The following is a 15,277-nucleotide window of genomic DNA, read 5'->3' on the forward strand; positions in this document are numbered from 1 at the left end:
TAGCCATAGTTACAATATGCTACCTAGACAACACAGCCTGGACTATTCTAAATGCTATTCTCACAAGGGCAAAAAATCTAGAAAATAATGAAATTAAGAGGTGGGTAGGTTTGACCAGACAACAGCAAGAGCAACAATAAACCTAGAACTAGGTTTCATTTACTAAACTGACAGTTGACAATAATGCTAAATGCGAGCTGGAGCTTCAACACCTCACAGAAATGGAGCTTCAACTTTCCATAAAAATGTGGCTTGGTCTTCACACTGCAGTGGTAGAATGAATTGTGCTATCTCAGGCTGTAGTTGGGCGAAAACACATTTTAATGCTCTTCTGTGTTAAAAACTAGGGGTGTGCTCCGCTTCTCCTCGGACCGGAGAAGCAGAAGCGGATTGGGGAGCTTCGCCTCCCCTTAAGGCGGAGGCAAAGAGGATCGGGGGAGCAGCAGAGCATTGCGGATCAAGATGAAGGCGGATCCTTCGCCTCGATCCGGAGCTCCGCAAAAAAGGTAAGGGGGGTTTACTTGGCCCTGCCGCTGTTGCTGCCGCACGGGCGGCGACGGTGGCAGAGCCAGGTAAGGGGGAGGGGGGTCTTACCTGCATCCGTCCGCGGTCCCGCAGCTGCTTCAACTGAGTCCAAGGACTCAAACAGGAAGACTAGGCCGCAACTGCGGCCTGATCTTCCTGTTTGCGTCCTTGGTTGAAGCAGTCATGGGTCCGCGGATGGACGCAGGTAAGGGGGAGGAGGGATTTACCTGGCCCTGCCACCGCCCGTGCGGCGACAGTGGCAGAGCCAGGTAAGGGGGAGGGGGGTCTTACCTGCATCCGTCGTGGCCTGTTGCCGCCTTCACTAGAGCCCGTGGCTCAACCAAGTAGTGTAGGCCGCAATCGGGGCCTACAGTTCCTGGTTGAGCCTCGGGCTCTTGTGAAGCTGGGATAGGCTGGGATGGACACAGGTAAGGGAGAGGAGGGAGGGGGGCCTTACCTGGCGCCACTCCCCACCGCTCCGGAGCTCCGATTCGGAGCCAGAGCTCCGCAGTGGAGTGGAGCGGACCCTAGGCGGATCGAGGCGGGGCGGGCCTGATCCGCAATTTGCGGATCGGGCGCAAAGAGGATCGGGGAGGTCCGTGCACATCCCTATTAAAAACAAACAAACAACACTGCAGGTAGGAACAAGTACAGAGGGGGGTAGGGTTGGGCTCGGACCAGTTTCTTGATCTGCTGGTGGTATTGCTGTTATTGACTTGCTACAATTTTATCTTTAGATGCGATTGGGGGGTGCTCAAAAGTGGCATACCCCATCCTGCAGCCTGACATAGTATAGTTCACTATCACCTTGGAATTCTGCACGACCTATGCTGATATTGGAGGAGGGATTAGGAAAATGAAGATGGGAATGCGCTGAGACCCAAAAATTCTGGACTGCAGTGTTCTCTGAGGAAGTGAATATGAATTTGAAGCATAAGGAGCTAATTTCACATCTTTTATTTGTTGCTACAAAAGTAATAGCATTACACTGGAAGGACCTTAAATGTAGACTTGAATGAACGGTATAAATTTGTGTGGAAGACAGCGATAATGGAAAAATTGTCATATAAATTACAGGTCATGAGAGGTCAACAAAAGTATGATTCCTTTGTGGCTGTCTGGTTACCGTTTATTGAATATACTAAGGTAGCAGAACATGGCCAGCCGGTACCTGCATGTTATAAAACATTATGGTTGTTGTAAATGATTTCATATTGGTTCATTTTCAAAAGCTTCATGAGGGATTCTGTATTTTTGAACTTTGTAATTTGATCTAGGGGTGAGATTTGTTGTACGATTTTGTATTTTGCAAAATGCAGTAAAATTTAGGATCATTAAAAAAGGAAAACGAAGAATGTACTGTTGCAACGTATCTTCACTTGCAACTCCAGAATACTTCCCTTAAAACTAACCCCTCAACTTTAAATGATCAATCTCTTTAATGCAGAACCATAGACATAATTGCTCACCTGGCTTTATGATTAGGCCATTGTAGGCTATTACCAGTGTGGTGTTGCTGAAAGGTGGGTGGTGTAGCATTTCAACTGAAGTATGGATAGATCCAACTGAAGATGGGGCTTCTATATCTTGGTAAACTTTATCATACTCCAGTGATGCAAGAAAAGCAGTTTTGACACAGCTTTCCAAAAAAAAAGGCACAAGACCTCTTATTCTCCTTTATAAGCAGTCCAAGCTATCTGCATTATATTCATGAGAACTGGGCAGGGATTCATTTAAAGTCTAGATTCATTTAAAGTCTGTTTCTGGGCTTCTCAGGATTTGGTTGCAAAAAAATTATCAGGGTTAAAAGCTATTTTAGTTGCTGAAAGCAAGTGGTAGAGCAGCCTGATTTATTCGTTTAATGTTTCTGGGTTATCCCCCTTATCTGCATGACAGCACCACAGCAAAAGTAAGGCAAAAAATATTGCTATTCCCACCAATTTTCTGCTTGCGTGACAGTACTGCAGAAAGGACAGTTGCTGACTTTGGAAATGGAAGCGCCATCATAAAACGTTCCTCTCCACTTTAAGAGAAACACTATCTTGCACAGAACAGCAAATATTTTTTATCACTCCAATAGTCCAAGGTGTACTTCAAACATTAGCTGTTTTCTCTAGTCCTATCACTACTGAGTCATGCATTTATTCCAGAGAATCCAGGTGACAGTCCTCCCAACTATATCATTTCTGCCTTTGCCTAGTATCCCCCCCTTTCCCTCCTTTTATGAAGTGCTGGTCTGTAGCAATTCTGAGCCTGCTGAGCAACTGCAAAGCAAAGCTCTCAGGTGCGAACTGTCATTTCACTTGGTGCAGAAGAGTGATGTGGCTGATGATAATGAGCAAATGGTTCCACTGCCATTTCTGTTACTGTTCCTTCCACTCAGCATTCGGTTGAAACCGACAAGGCAAATTAAAAGCCTTTTTTAAAAATTCAACTCACTTCTTTGTTAATGTCTGGAATCCCCACAATTTAGCTCCCAAGGAAAGAGCCGGTGTGTGTAGTAGTTAGAGTGTTGGACTGGGAGTCGGGAGATCTGGGTTCTAGCGCTCACTCATCTGATAAAAAAGTGTTATCTTAAACCAAAAACAAACCAAAGAACAAAATAGGTTTAAGGAAACTGATTAGAAACAATGTGCAAAATTCAAATGGAGCGATACCTGTTAAAATAAAATCATGTGTCTGGTGATGAAGACCATGTGGGTCGAAATGCGTTTGGGGTTATTGTTTGCTGTATGTTTGTGGACCATTCTGTTCAAATTTTAAGTGTATATATTTGTTTTATGATGAAATATATTTTCTATGGACACATGATTTTATTTGACCAGGTATAGCTCCATTTGAATCTAGTCCCCGCTCTGCCATGGAAGCACACTGGGTGACTTTGGGACAGTCACAGACTCTCAGACACAGTCCCTGCTAAATGCTGAAGAATGGCAACAGTTTTTGTAGCATGCATTGAAGAGTGAGAGCCAGTGTGGTGTAGTGGCTAAGGTTTTGGACTGGGAGTCGGGAGATCTGAGTTCTAGTACACTTGACCATGGAAGCTCACTGGGTGACTTTGGGCCAGTCACAGACTCTCAGGGTTGCTGTTGTGAGGATAAAATGGAGGATTATGTATGCTACCTTGAATTCTTTGTAGGAAAAAAGGTGTGATATAAATGCAATAAATAAATAAATAAAAAGGCAGTGAGACTAGAGTAGATTTTCCTCAAAATATTTTGGAGCAACTATGTAGAAAGGTCAGGAAGTATAGCTAACCTGAAACTGGCAAAACTAGCTTCTTACCTACTTGATATGTCCCAGAACATTTCCCACTCCTCCCCTTGTTTTAACCACTCTTCTTTTAAGAAAACTTCTCTATGCCATAGGTAGTCCCCTTCAATCTACAATCCCTGAGAGTCTCACTCTTTCTTGCTCTTTGGGCCAATGTGGTGTAGTGATCAGCATAACTGACTAGGACTGAGGAGACCTAGGGTCAAATCTCCACTCATCAGCCTACTGTACCTTCACAGGGTCTTATAGTAAATATAACAAATAGCATTAGTTGTGTGTCTTTTTAATGGCATTTAATAGTTTGCAAATGGTGGGAAAGAGCTTGTGCTGCAATTTGCCAGCTTCCATCTATGATAGTGTTCTGACGTATTCCTGACGCACCTTGAGGCACTTTCTCCCACCCCACCTGAATTTCCAGACGTATTTTCTTTCCCTGGACCAACATTACCACTGTTCTGTTGCTCCTGAAAGAGACAAACTCACTCGCTCCCTATATTGTCATTCTTAATTCTACTCAAATACATATTGTCTATATACATCTATATTAACATTAAAAATGAAAATAAACTATAAACTTGTTCACTACCAATGTGATTGTCTTGCATTTTCTGTTGTAGAGGTGGAAAGCAGGGCTTGAAAGGTAGAGTTAGTTTATAGTTGGGTCCTACTTCAGAACATTTGAGAAGCACTGTCCTATGGAAAACATATGGAGAGCTCGAAATCCTCTGGTCCTATGCCCCCTCTGGTGGTTTATCTTGCAATATATTTTTAATACATTTACACTGCATACACATTTATTATTGGGTGCAAAATTCAACATCCTGAAAATCTCAGCTCTTTTAAAAAAAACCTAAAACAAACACCAGGCATGTTTCTAGCCCTCAAGCCTGAGAAAGATTTGGAAGTGTTTATGTGATGCCTGTTGCAGTCTCACAGTGCATATACATGTCTACTCAAAGTAAGTCTCAGTAAGTTCAGTACGATTTACTCCCAGCTAAGTGAGTACAGGATTGCAACTTCAGAAGCTAGGAAGTGCCCTACACAACTCTTTGCTAACCCATGATTAGCAGAAACAGAATAATGCAAAATAAGCAAATATGCCAATTTATTTCATAGAGATCACAAATTCCATTTTTTTGGTATCAAATTCTAGGATAGCTTGGCACAGAATTTTACCTTACTTTTGCTTTTTGGTTCTGCCTGATCACATGGGACTTTTGACATAAAAGACCTTAAGGAAAAAAAACTGGATTTCCAACATAAAGCTTGTGAAATTGACTTTCCATTCAATTTACATACACCAGCTCACTCGTTTCAGAACAAAACAAACCACGGCCACCATAAACCATGACACTGCTATTTTCAACCATTCCTGCATCAAGCAGCTTAATTACAGAACAACAATTCTAGAAGCAGAAAAAGTGTAATACACTCACTTGTTGATGGTTCTTCCAAAAGTGATTTGAACTAGTGCAATTAGTGTCTTCCTCACCCACTTAAACACTAGAACAGATAAAAGCAAGCAGCATATAGCCGTGAACTCCAAGCATGCAGTAAGGGCCTATTCAAATATGCTATTTTAACATCTATGTTGTTTAACCTCCACATTAAACGGCTGGGAGAGGTCATCCGGAACATGGAGTGGTATTTTGTCAATATGCCAGTGATATTCAGCTCTATATCCACTTGCTTATTCTGGGGAAGCCATGGAGGTTTTGAATCAATGACCAGGTTTGCATGATGCACTATGGCTTATTTAAGCCACAGTGGTTTGTTTAAAGGCGCCCAGCACGTGCAGGTATGCACTGCTGATTACTCACCTGGGCATGGTTTGCTGTGTCATCAAAACCCAGGCAGCATGGGTTGTCTGAGTGGGAAACAACCCTCAAACAACCGATAGCCTGTTTTTAATTAATTTGAGGATTGTTTTCCCCTCAAACAAGCCATTATGTCTGATATGGGCCATATGCATTTTCCCATGCAAATGTTCCAAGCACTTAACCCACAGCTCATTGCACATAAACTGGGCCTCAGACAAGAAATCGTCTGTGCAATGTTGAAAATTACACACAAAGACTTTTAAGATGGAGATACACTGTTTTCCTGAACCTATGCATTAATGAACAAGTTCATGGCTTACTTCCTCGCAGCTCAAAAATCTCTCCAATCAGCATGAAGCAAGGCTCAGCAAGGGAATCCCGTCTCCCATCCACATCTTCCCCGTAGTCAGACAGATCATCGTCATCTTCAGCCTCCTCCTGAAGAAACAATACAAGTACAAAATGGAAAATTTGATTAAATACAAATTTTATTATGGTGGCTATTTTTACATTCGCTCCTTCTACGATAGAAATCCTAGATTGCCTCTTAAACACCTTAAACCAGAAGACAGCTTAAACCATGGCTTAAACCATGATGGTTAAGCCAGAAAGCCATGCTGTGTTCAGAAGACACCTTAAACCATGGCTTTAACCAAGGTGAATAAGGCCTTTTGCTTTATTCACTGTGGTTAAAGCTGTAGTTTAAGGTGTTTCTTTTGAACACAGCTTGGCTTTCTGTCTTAACCACCATCATTAAAGCCGTGGTTTAAGGTGTCTTCTGAATGGGGCTATAACTTAGAGAATGTCTTGTTCACCTTGACAGCTGCAGAAGCAGAATAATTTCTCCTAATAAGTATTTTCCCCCTTCCCAACCTCTAACTTAGTTCTTAACACCAAAGGTGTATGAAATGCAAGCTGTTTAAATAAAAGACACTGAAGTGCAGTATATAGCCTTGAGTTGTTTTGTTTGTTTATTGCATTTATATGCCACCTTTTCTCCTCCACGGGGGTATACATAAACCATCTCCTTATTATTGAGTTTACATAATATTTTGACCTGACACAGATTTTTTCAATGAATGCAAATTGCACATTCAGCTGTCAAATAATTAAGGAAGAAGTCTGCATGTGATGAAATGCGGTGCGATAAACATGCATGTGTGAATCAGCTGTCAGAATGTGTATCTGTCCTGCTGCTAATCAGAGCTCCCCAGGCTGTCCAGGTTCCACACATTCACTCTACTAATTATAGGGCAATACCCAATCATTATTCTTTGTATCACCTCATCAGTTTTCTCCTGCTTTCTTAATAATGAATCAGTGAGTAGTCATAGCAGTGGGAAGTCGAGGAGAAGAAACCATCTTAAATGATCAGACCAATGATCATTTCTAGAATAACTAGCAAATGTCTTTTTCAGCTCTGCTGCCCAATATTTATAAGCTAGGGATGATACGGATTGAACCTGGGATCTTATACTTGTCAAGGGTATGCCTCACTCACCATTTTATGCATGCAAGCCCTTTTGTAATTAAGACTTGTTTTCAATCATGCTTGCCCAGGAGAAGTTGCACAGTGAAATATGGGGAAAACACACAACTGTACACACATTCATTAGCAACCTGTTTTACAATCAGCAGGGAGCTTTAATACTTTACAATTGGTTCACTCACTTGAACCAGCCACAATGCTGTAAATAGTTCATCTCAGATGACATATAGGTGCTTCTTAATTATTTTGGACAGGTAATATTAATCTATGCTGAAACAGAACACGATACACTAAATCTCTTCTCAATCATCCCAGAGTGCAGGACACGGAATAATGGGCTCAAGTTACAGGAAGCCAGATTCCGGTTGGACATCAGGAAAAACTTCCTGACTGTTAAGAACAGTATGACAATGGAACCAGTTACCTAGGGAGATTGTGGGCTCTCCCACACTAGAGACATTCAAGAGGCAGCTGGACAACCATCTGTCAGGTATGCTTTAAGGTGGATTCCTGCACTGAGCAGGGGGTTGGACTCGATGGCCTTATAGGGCCCTTCCAACTCTACTGTTCTATGATTCTATACCCCCCAAAATATATCATTCTTCACCCACTCACCTCCTGATGAGAAAAGAAGTCACCAGGAAGCCTCTCCAAAAAAGATGAAAGTGAAAAAGAGGACTTCTTTCCCTGCACGTCAATAACCTTGAGGTGTTCAGGCGAAGGGCTTAAAAAGGCATAAAGTGCTTCACTCTGACAGAGCCTTTCGTCAGAAAGCAATTTCTGTGGAAAGAGGCAGGAGGAAGACAATTTCAAGACACAGCAATGGTAGGGAATTCTTTTCTTTTTTTAAGTACGAAGCAACAACAAATTACCAGTGGAGCAGATGAAGGCTCTGCATGTAGAGCAAGAAGTGATCGTCAGCACTACCAATGTCCACCACGCTTAAAAGAGCTCACACAGAGTTTTATCCAATGTTAATCCTACTTCGAATAGGCCCAGTGAAATGAATGAGGTTTATGTCAGACAACATTGGATACAACCCAAAGTCAACAGTGGTTTCTGAAACCCAACGTCTTTCAGTAGCTCCTAAGCACATTCCCAGCAGGTGAATTAACTGAGTGCTTGCACACAAAACAGTACTAAGAAGGCATCATGTTTACATTTAACACCATTGCTCTCAGGGGGAAATGGGTCTACATAACAAAGGCCAGTTAGAGCTGTTCACTACATAGTAGGGGTGTGCACGGACCCCCCAATCCGCTTTGTGGCCCGATCCGGAGAATCCGGATCGGGCCCGATCCTCTTCGCGCCGCTCCGCCCATCTCCCGCTCCGCTCTGCGGAGCAAGATCCGGCTTCTCCGCTGTCACTATATCGACGGCAGCGCCGGCGGCGGTGCCAGAGAAACCACCCACCCACCCCGCCCCCTTACCTTCCTCCGCCACGGGATTCAATTGAGGCCCCGGTTGAAGCCGGAAGAGGCCTCGGCCTTCACTTCCAGCTTCAACCGGGACCTCAATTGAAGCCGGCGACGGAGGAAGGTAAGCGTCCCTCCTCCCTGCTCCCTTACCTGGTGCTGCTGCCGCCGCCGCCGCATTGATGGCGGCGCCAGCAGCGCCAGATTAGTCCCCCTCCCCCCACTTACCTTCAGGCGAAGCTCCGGATTGAGGCGATCCTCTTCGCCTCGATCCGCTGGCCCCCCAATCCTCTTCGCCTCCGCCTTAAGGGTAGGCGAAGCCCCCCGCTCCGCTCCTGCTTCTCCGGTTCGAGGAGAAGCGGAGCACATCCCTACTACATAGGGCTGTATTGTACATGAGGCCAGGCAAATCAGGTCTGCCAATATCAGCCAATTCTGGCTCCCTGAGAACTGTACTCGTTTGATGTCTGTGTTTGCACATTGGCTTGTCACACTTCAAATTATGGATAACCACCCTTTTTGGGCCTGTGGTCACATTTGGAAACTTAAGAAACTCCAGAGGGCACCAGCACAAAAATGCTGAATTGGTGGATCTACTTATCATGTCTATAGATCTTGGGCTGCGTCTTGTTCAGCAAAAATGTTTGTTTCATGTCTGTTGGATACCACAACATCCCTTTAATAAGGGATTCTCTAATTTGGCTAATTGTTGGTGGTGCAACACAGCTAATACTTCTTTTAAACATATGTTCTTGCAATGTCCAGAATTGTTTCTTTTTTGTGGGACGGTTATTACACAGATATATTTTGCACTGAAACAGTCTCTAATATTCACTGACGTGCATGTTCTTTTAAATTATTTACCTGCCTCATGGAAATTAACAAATGGTCAGTGTAAATTGATTCGCTACACCGTTTTGACAGCTAAAAGACTGATATTAAAACATTGAAGGATAAATGCCTCCTATAATGCAATGGATTGAGGACCTTACAAAGCTTTTAATATATGAACAAGTGGCATATAAACGCCTCCTTCAAATGGATACTTATTTGGAAATTTGATCCGATTTTGTGAAGCCTATGTATGATGTTTAGAAAGTTATATGCATTTCATACAAATTCACATACATTTTTTAAAAAATAAAATAAGAAAATAAGTAAGTATTTTGAAGATTACCTTGTGTGGGCACCATTGGAGGTGCTCACAGGGGGAACACCTGCTTTAATAGTTTAAGTGGATACTTAAAATATCCAAACTGTACACTTAAAAAGCATAAATCAAAAGAAAATCAGTCATACTAAAGTCCCCACTGAGATGAATGAGGCAGATAGAGAAGAATTTTATTTGATCCACATTTTTAGGTAAATTGACCTAATTCACACTTTCCATACTAATATGCAGTTTGGAACATAGTTATCCTTCAGTTGCAATACAGTTATTTTAAGCGTTCACCTAAATATATCTAGTTATCCTTCAGATTGTTCATTTCTAAGAATTTTGCAATGCAGTTCTTAGCTTAAAAATAGCATACAAAAAAAAACGTATATTAAGTTGGGAAAGATGATTTTTTACGGTTTTGGTTTGTTTGTTTGTTTTCAAATTGCAGACTGATGCAGAAATTGGGCAGGATGGACTTATGATTCAATACATGGGAAAATGACACAGACTGGAAATAAAATGATTCATCCATCCCTGGTAACAATGAACTTTTCCTATTGATTTCAGTGGGACTTAATCTTGATTTTCTCTGAACTTGGGTGATAATACATGAAAAAGCCCATAATATGTGAAAAAATGGCAGAATCTGAAACCCATAAACTGCATTTTGTTTGAAGTTTAAGAAAGAAGTGTAGTAAACTGTTTTGGATTATCAACATATATATATATTTAAAAAAAAGACTAGATTCCTCTCTCAATGTATTCCTTTGATATCTTACCTGTAAAAAGTTGTTTAACTGGTTCTTGGATTTCTCGAGGAATTTCTGGTCTACAGATTTAAAGGGCAGTTTGCTGAGTGAAGGCAACTGAGCTTTCTTTAATGATGGGAAGCACTGGGTGGGGAAAGAAAGCCAGATCCCAATTATTTCTCCATTTTAATTAACACACTTGACTAAATACAACAGGGCAAGAAGGAAGACAGAAAAGGAAGTGCTGGTTTTCAGCTCCTCTGCATGCCCCCTTATTACTTGCAGGAACATTTCCAAATGAGTACTGGTAAGTGCAGCAATGGCTCCAGAATTAAGCCTAAGGCTCATCAGAGCGACCAACTTGCAGAAATGCAGAGTGCATTATATAAGGATCAAGTCAGTAAACTCAATTAAATTAAGCAGTTAAACATGGAATTACTTTGCATACAACACCTCTGATTTATGCATTTATGCCAGACAACATAAAGACTCCAACATAAAGGCAGGAGGAGAAATTTTATATAAAGTATAAATCTATGCTCGTCTGTGATGTTAATAACCAGCGTAGAATATGCTCTAACAAGACCAGATTTGAAACAGAACTACCAATGAGGACTTTCGCTCTGTTCTTGAGCCCCGGTAAGTACAGCCCTCTCAGGCACTGTATGCTGGGAGTTGTATGCTGTAGGGGGGCCTAGGGCTGTGCAAGAAAATGGCGGATCCGTCATAAAATGCCCAGAGAACTTCATCTAAGGGGCGGTATATAAATAATATTAATATTAATAACAAATAATAATAATGATGATATAACATTTCCGAATCCGAGGCCTGAGGCTTGCACAGACCTAGAATTTAGTATGAAATGCCTTATCCACGCCCGAGCATGTGCTCCACAACTGTGGTACCCATGTTGTTATTCAGCCTGACTGTCTGAGAGGGGATTGGTTTATCTGACAACACACACTACTGGCTCCTGCCCTACTGTATGGAGGGCAGAGCAACCCCTGAGGATAAAAGGGCTGGACATTCCTGTTCCATATAGAACATTAACACTAAGCTACAGCAATTCTCACAGTTTCTCTGTACCTCACTGAGTTTCCGATGCAGGCTTTGAAACTCGCTGAGCTTTCGAAGGACTGTCCATTCCTTGGCTTCAACACTACCAATCTCTTGTAAACTCACCATGACAGAATAACAGGGCACTTGTTCGCCATTTTCTTCTATGACCTGGACAAGGAGGATTACTCAATATTATGTTTACAGATATTACTGGGAAAGGACATGCACGCACACTACAGTTTACCTGAAAATCCCAAGAATGCTTATTCATTGCCACCCACAAAAGGTTTTTTATTTTATTTTTACAACACTGAAAAGAAAACTCAAAGATTTAGTGTATAGCTTGAAGATATAGAATTATAGAATCATAGAATAGCAGAGTTGGAAGGGGCCTACAAGGCCATCGAGTCCAACCCCCTGCTCAATGCAGGAATCCACCCTAAAGCATCCCTGACAAATGGTCAGATGATCCCTGAAGCCTAGCATATCTGATCTTTGATCCTATAAGGCTTAAGGTGGATATCACACATATAAAGAACATGGTACAAAATTCATGACAATTTTTTTAGAAATAACTACCTCCATTTCCCCAATCTCAAAATACCTGCTTTACTCAATTCTAGAAACCAAACAAGCATTTTGCAGTTCAAGCATGTGGAACAGGAATGCAGTCACAATATGGAACCCGGTAGGACACTGCTCACCATTTTCTCTACACTTGTCCTAAAATCAACAAACGTTATCCTACAAGAGACAAGCACTAGAAAAGCAGTTCCATGAACAACCTCCAGCAATAAATACATAGAGTGTAGCTGATCCTCTCTTTTTTTTTTACTAACAAGTAAGCATGCAGGGCCCTGATCCAGATCAGAACTACCCTGCGTAGGTAGGGGAACATACCCATGAAAATGGTTACACTTCCTCTCTGGTCACTTGTTTTCTGAAAGGGAGCTTAAAAAAAGAAAAAAATCTGTTACTGTCCCAAAGCCAGGCTGGAAGCCAGATTGAAACAACCAAGCCAGGAAGCCGCACTTAAGTTCCCAGATTGCTTCCTGTTATGTGCAAACCAGGAATTGCATTTACTTGATCCCACACAAGCCAGGATGATTAACCAGCTCATGAATATCCTGGCTTATTAAACCAGGAATTTTGGCCTCCTGTGAGATGTGAACACAGTCCCTGCTATATGCAGAAGAATGGCAAAAGTTTTTTAGCATGCATTGAAGAGTGAAGAGTGAGAGCCAGTGTGGTGTAGTGGCTAAGGTGTTGGACTGGGAGTTGGGAGATCCAGGTTCTAGTCCCCACTCAGCCATGGAAACCCACTGGGTGACTTTGGGCCAGTCACAGACTGTCAGCCCAACCCACCTCACAGGGTTGTTGTTGTGAGGATAAAATGGAGAAGAGGAGGATTATGTACACCAGCTTGGGTTCCTTGTAGGAAAAAAGGTGGGATATAAATGAAATAAGTAGATTTGCAGTATTTTTGTACAGCAGAAAAAGGAACATTTGACAGGAAGGAATGTTTCTCTCGTTTTTAAAAATATCAAATTGGACAAAGAAAAGGCTTACCTCGCTAGTATTTATGAAGGCTTTCCACATGCCAAAATTCTCACACCACCAATCTGTTCTTTCAATATGTAACTGAAGGTCACTGTGTTCTCTCTCCATCACAGTGATTTCATCCTTCAGTTTAGAAACAATCTGCCAAGGGGAAAAATACAGTTATAAGAGTTATCCTTTAGAAAATAATCTGTGTAACTATTACAGATGATCCCTCTGATGCATGTCCTGGAAGAAAAAAAATGAAAATATGCAGATGTAAAGAGCAGCAAAAAAAAAAAAAAGAAGAAGTTCTTTGCAGGGGAAGCGAGCAAGAAATTTAGTAAAAGCTCTCAAAACTTTCCCCATCGGTAAGATTCTGACTTGGTATGGCTTAAATGTCAAGTATAATTCAGAACTGAAAAATAACTTAAGTCTTTAAATCTAATGATAAATAATGATTTATTGCAAAGTTCATCGAATAAGAGGTTGAGGAGGTCACTACAGAAATGTTTTAAAAGGATACTGTGAACTTTTAAAAAGCAGTGATTTATGATATTGTCTAGCAGTAATTCCATAAGGCTTTTTGGAAATAGAAAATATGTCTGGACAGCGGAGAGAAAGTATGCAGGGCCGGCGCTAGAATGAGCAGTACCCGGGGGGGGGGGAGGGCCTTTGGTGCCCCTCCCCCCAGTCAGTTTTGCAGGGCCATCCAGACGGTTATTGGGGCTTGGTGCAGCTGATCAAAAATGACACTGCTCAGAACCTTGATCTCTCAGGCTGCTGTGCTGTTTGCACAAGCCAAAGTTCTGAGCACTGGCAAGTGCACCTATTTATTTATTTATTTATTACATTTTTACACCGCCCAATAGCCGAAGCTCTCTGGGTGGTTCACAAAAATTAAAACCATGAAAAGCATAAAAACATGCAACACAGCAGAACTAACACAGGTTTTACTTAAAATATTTCTTGGTTTGTGGAGTGCCGATCTTCTGGCAAGCACTCTTTATTATAGAATATCCATTATTTTTATCTTTTAAAATAAGAAAAGTTATAAATAAAAAAGGTATCCAAGCTGACCTCTTATGGCTTTATTTTATTATTATTTATATAGCGCTTATAGTATTTACAGTATTTGAAGTGCTAAGTAACATTGCCTCAAAGGAAAGCTAGGTTCCACCTAGCATAAATGACATTAAAGTGGAAATTGAATGAAGATCACTTTTGTACAGGTACCCAAATAACCTGTAAAACCTTGAAAGAAAGGTAACAGTTACGGGTACTTGATTTTTGCTCACTGCAGACTCTACGTTCAGAAAACACAGCCACTGAGCTCAGTTTGGGGCCCACTCCCTCAGCTCGGCGCCCCAGGCCATCACCCAACTCAGACACCGTACCAAGGCATCTCCTTGTGGCTCAGCTCAGCTCTGCACCCTCCTCAGCTCAGTGCCACACCTCACCCACCCCTAAGGTCGGCCCTGAAAGTATGCCCTGCTCCCCAAGAGAGTGTTCTTCACTGCAAGGCCCAAAGGCCACTAGCGGCTTCCAATCACCTCAAGGGCGTCTCTCTACCCTCTCCCGCAACTCACTCTCTCTCTCTCTCTCTCTCTCTCTCTCTGCAGTACCTGCTCACTTTCAGAAGGGACTCAGTCTTATTTATTTATTTATTTTTATTTTATTACATTTATATACCGCCCCACAGCCAAAGCTCTCTGGGAGGTTCACAAAAGCTAAAAACAGTAAACATTAAAAGTATACAAAATTTAAAAACCATCAGAGACATAAAAACAGCAGTATAAAAACAGCAGCATCCATTTAAAACAACAATCCTGGGGTCCGTTAAAAAACAAACTTAGCATTCAAGTCTTCACCTTGTTATGTGCTTTAGGGCCAGCTACTATGATCTGGGCTATTGGGGGTTTGGGGGTTTGGGAGTGAGAAGTCAGGAAACCTGCTGTTCTTTAGCTGAAAAATGCAGCTGTTGGCATGTGCCTACCTGCTGACTGACTTGAGGCTTTGCTTAGGAGGTTTCAGGCAGACTATGATACTCAAGGTTAGCTTTTCTGGGAGGTGTGTCACTAGTCAGTTCCAAAGTGAGACACTACAACCAGTGTGTGTGTGTGTGTGTGAGAGAGAGAGAGAGAGAGAGAGAGGGAGGGAGAGAACGAACACATGGGCAGCTCATCTAGACCACGGTACTCTTTTGTTTCTCATTCAGCAAGCCAAAGAATAGCCACCAGCACAGAACA

At 42.1% G+C, this 15,277-nt stretch overlaps 1 protein-coding gene across 6 annotated transcripts in view; it reads right to left on the reverse strand.

Annotated features, from left to right (window-relative positions):
• SNX25 (sorting nexin 25) overlaps positions 1 to 15,277 on the reverse strand; it is a 76,070-nt gene that overhangs the window by 3,551 nt on the left and 57,242 nt on the right. For 4 of the 6 annotated variants that reach the window (XM_063135493.1, XM_063135491.1, XM_063135495.1 and 1 more), the window contains exons 11-16: positions 13,059 to 13,190; positions 11,517 to 11,657; positions 10,461 to 10,574; positions 7,723 to 7,887; positions 5,939 to 6,056; positions 5,235 to 5,301 (exon numbers count right to left, since the gene is read on the reverse strand). In XM_063135493.1, the coding sequence (XP_062991563.1) occupies positions 5,235 to 5,301; positions 5,939 to 6,056; positions 7,723 to 7,887; positions 10,461 to 10,574; positions 11,517 to 11,657; positions 13,059 to 13,190 (737 nt within the window). The remainder of the gene's footprint in view (positions 1 to 5,234; positions 5,302 to 5,938; positions 6,057 to 7,722; positions 7,888 to 10,460; positions 10,575 to 11,516; positions 11,658 to 13,058; positions 13,191 to 15,277) is intronic. The other 2 variants (XM_063135494.1, XM_063135496.1) reach the window with 2 other exon arrangements.

Source organism: Elgaria multicarinata, chromosome 10 (genome assembly GCF_023053635.1).
Source record: "Elgaria multicarinata webbii isolate HBS135686 ecotype San Diego chromosome 10, rElgMul1.1.pri, whole genome shotgun sequence".
NCBI classification, from domain to species: domain Eukaryota; kingdom Metazoa; phylum Chordata; class Lepidosauria; order Squamata; family Anguidae; genus Elgaria; species Elgaria multicarinata.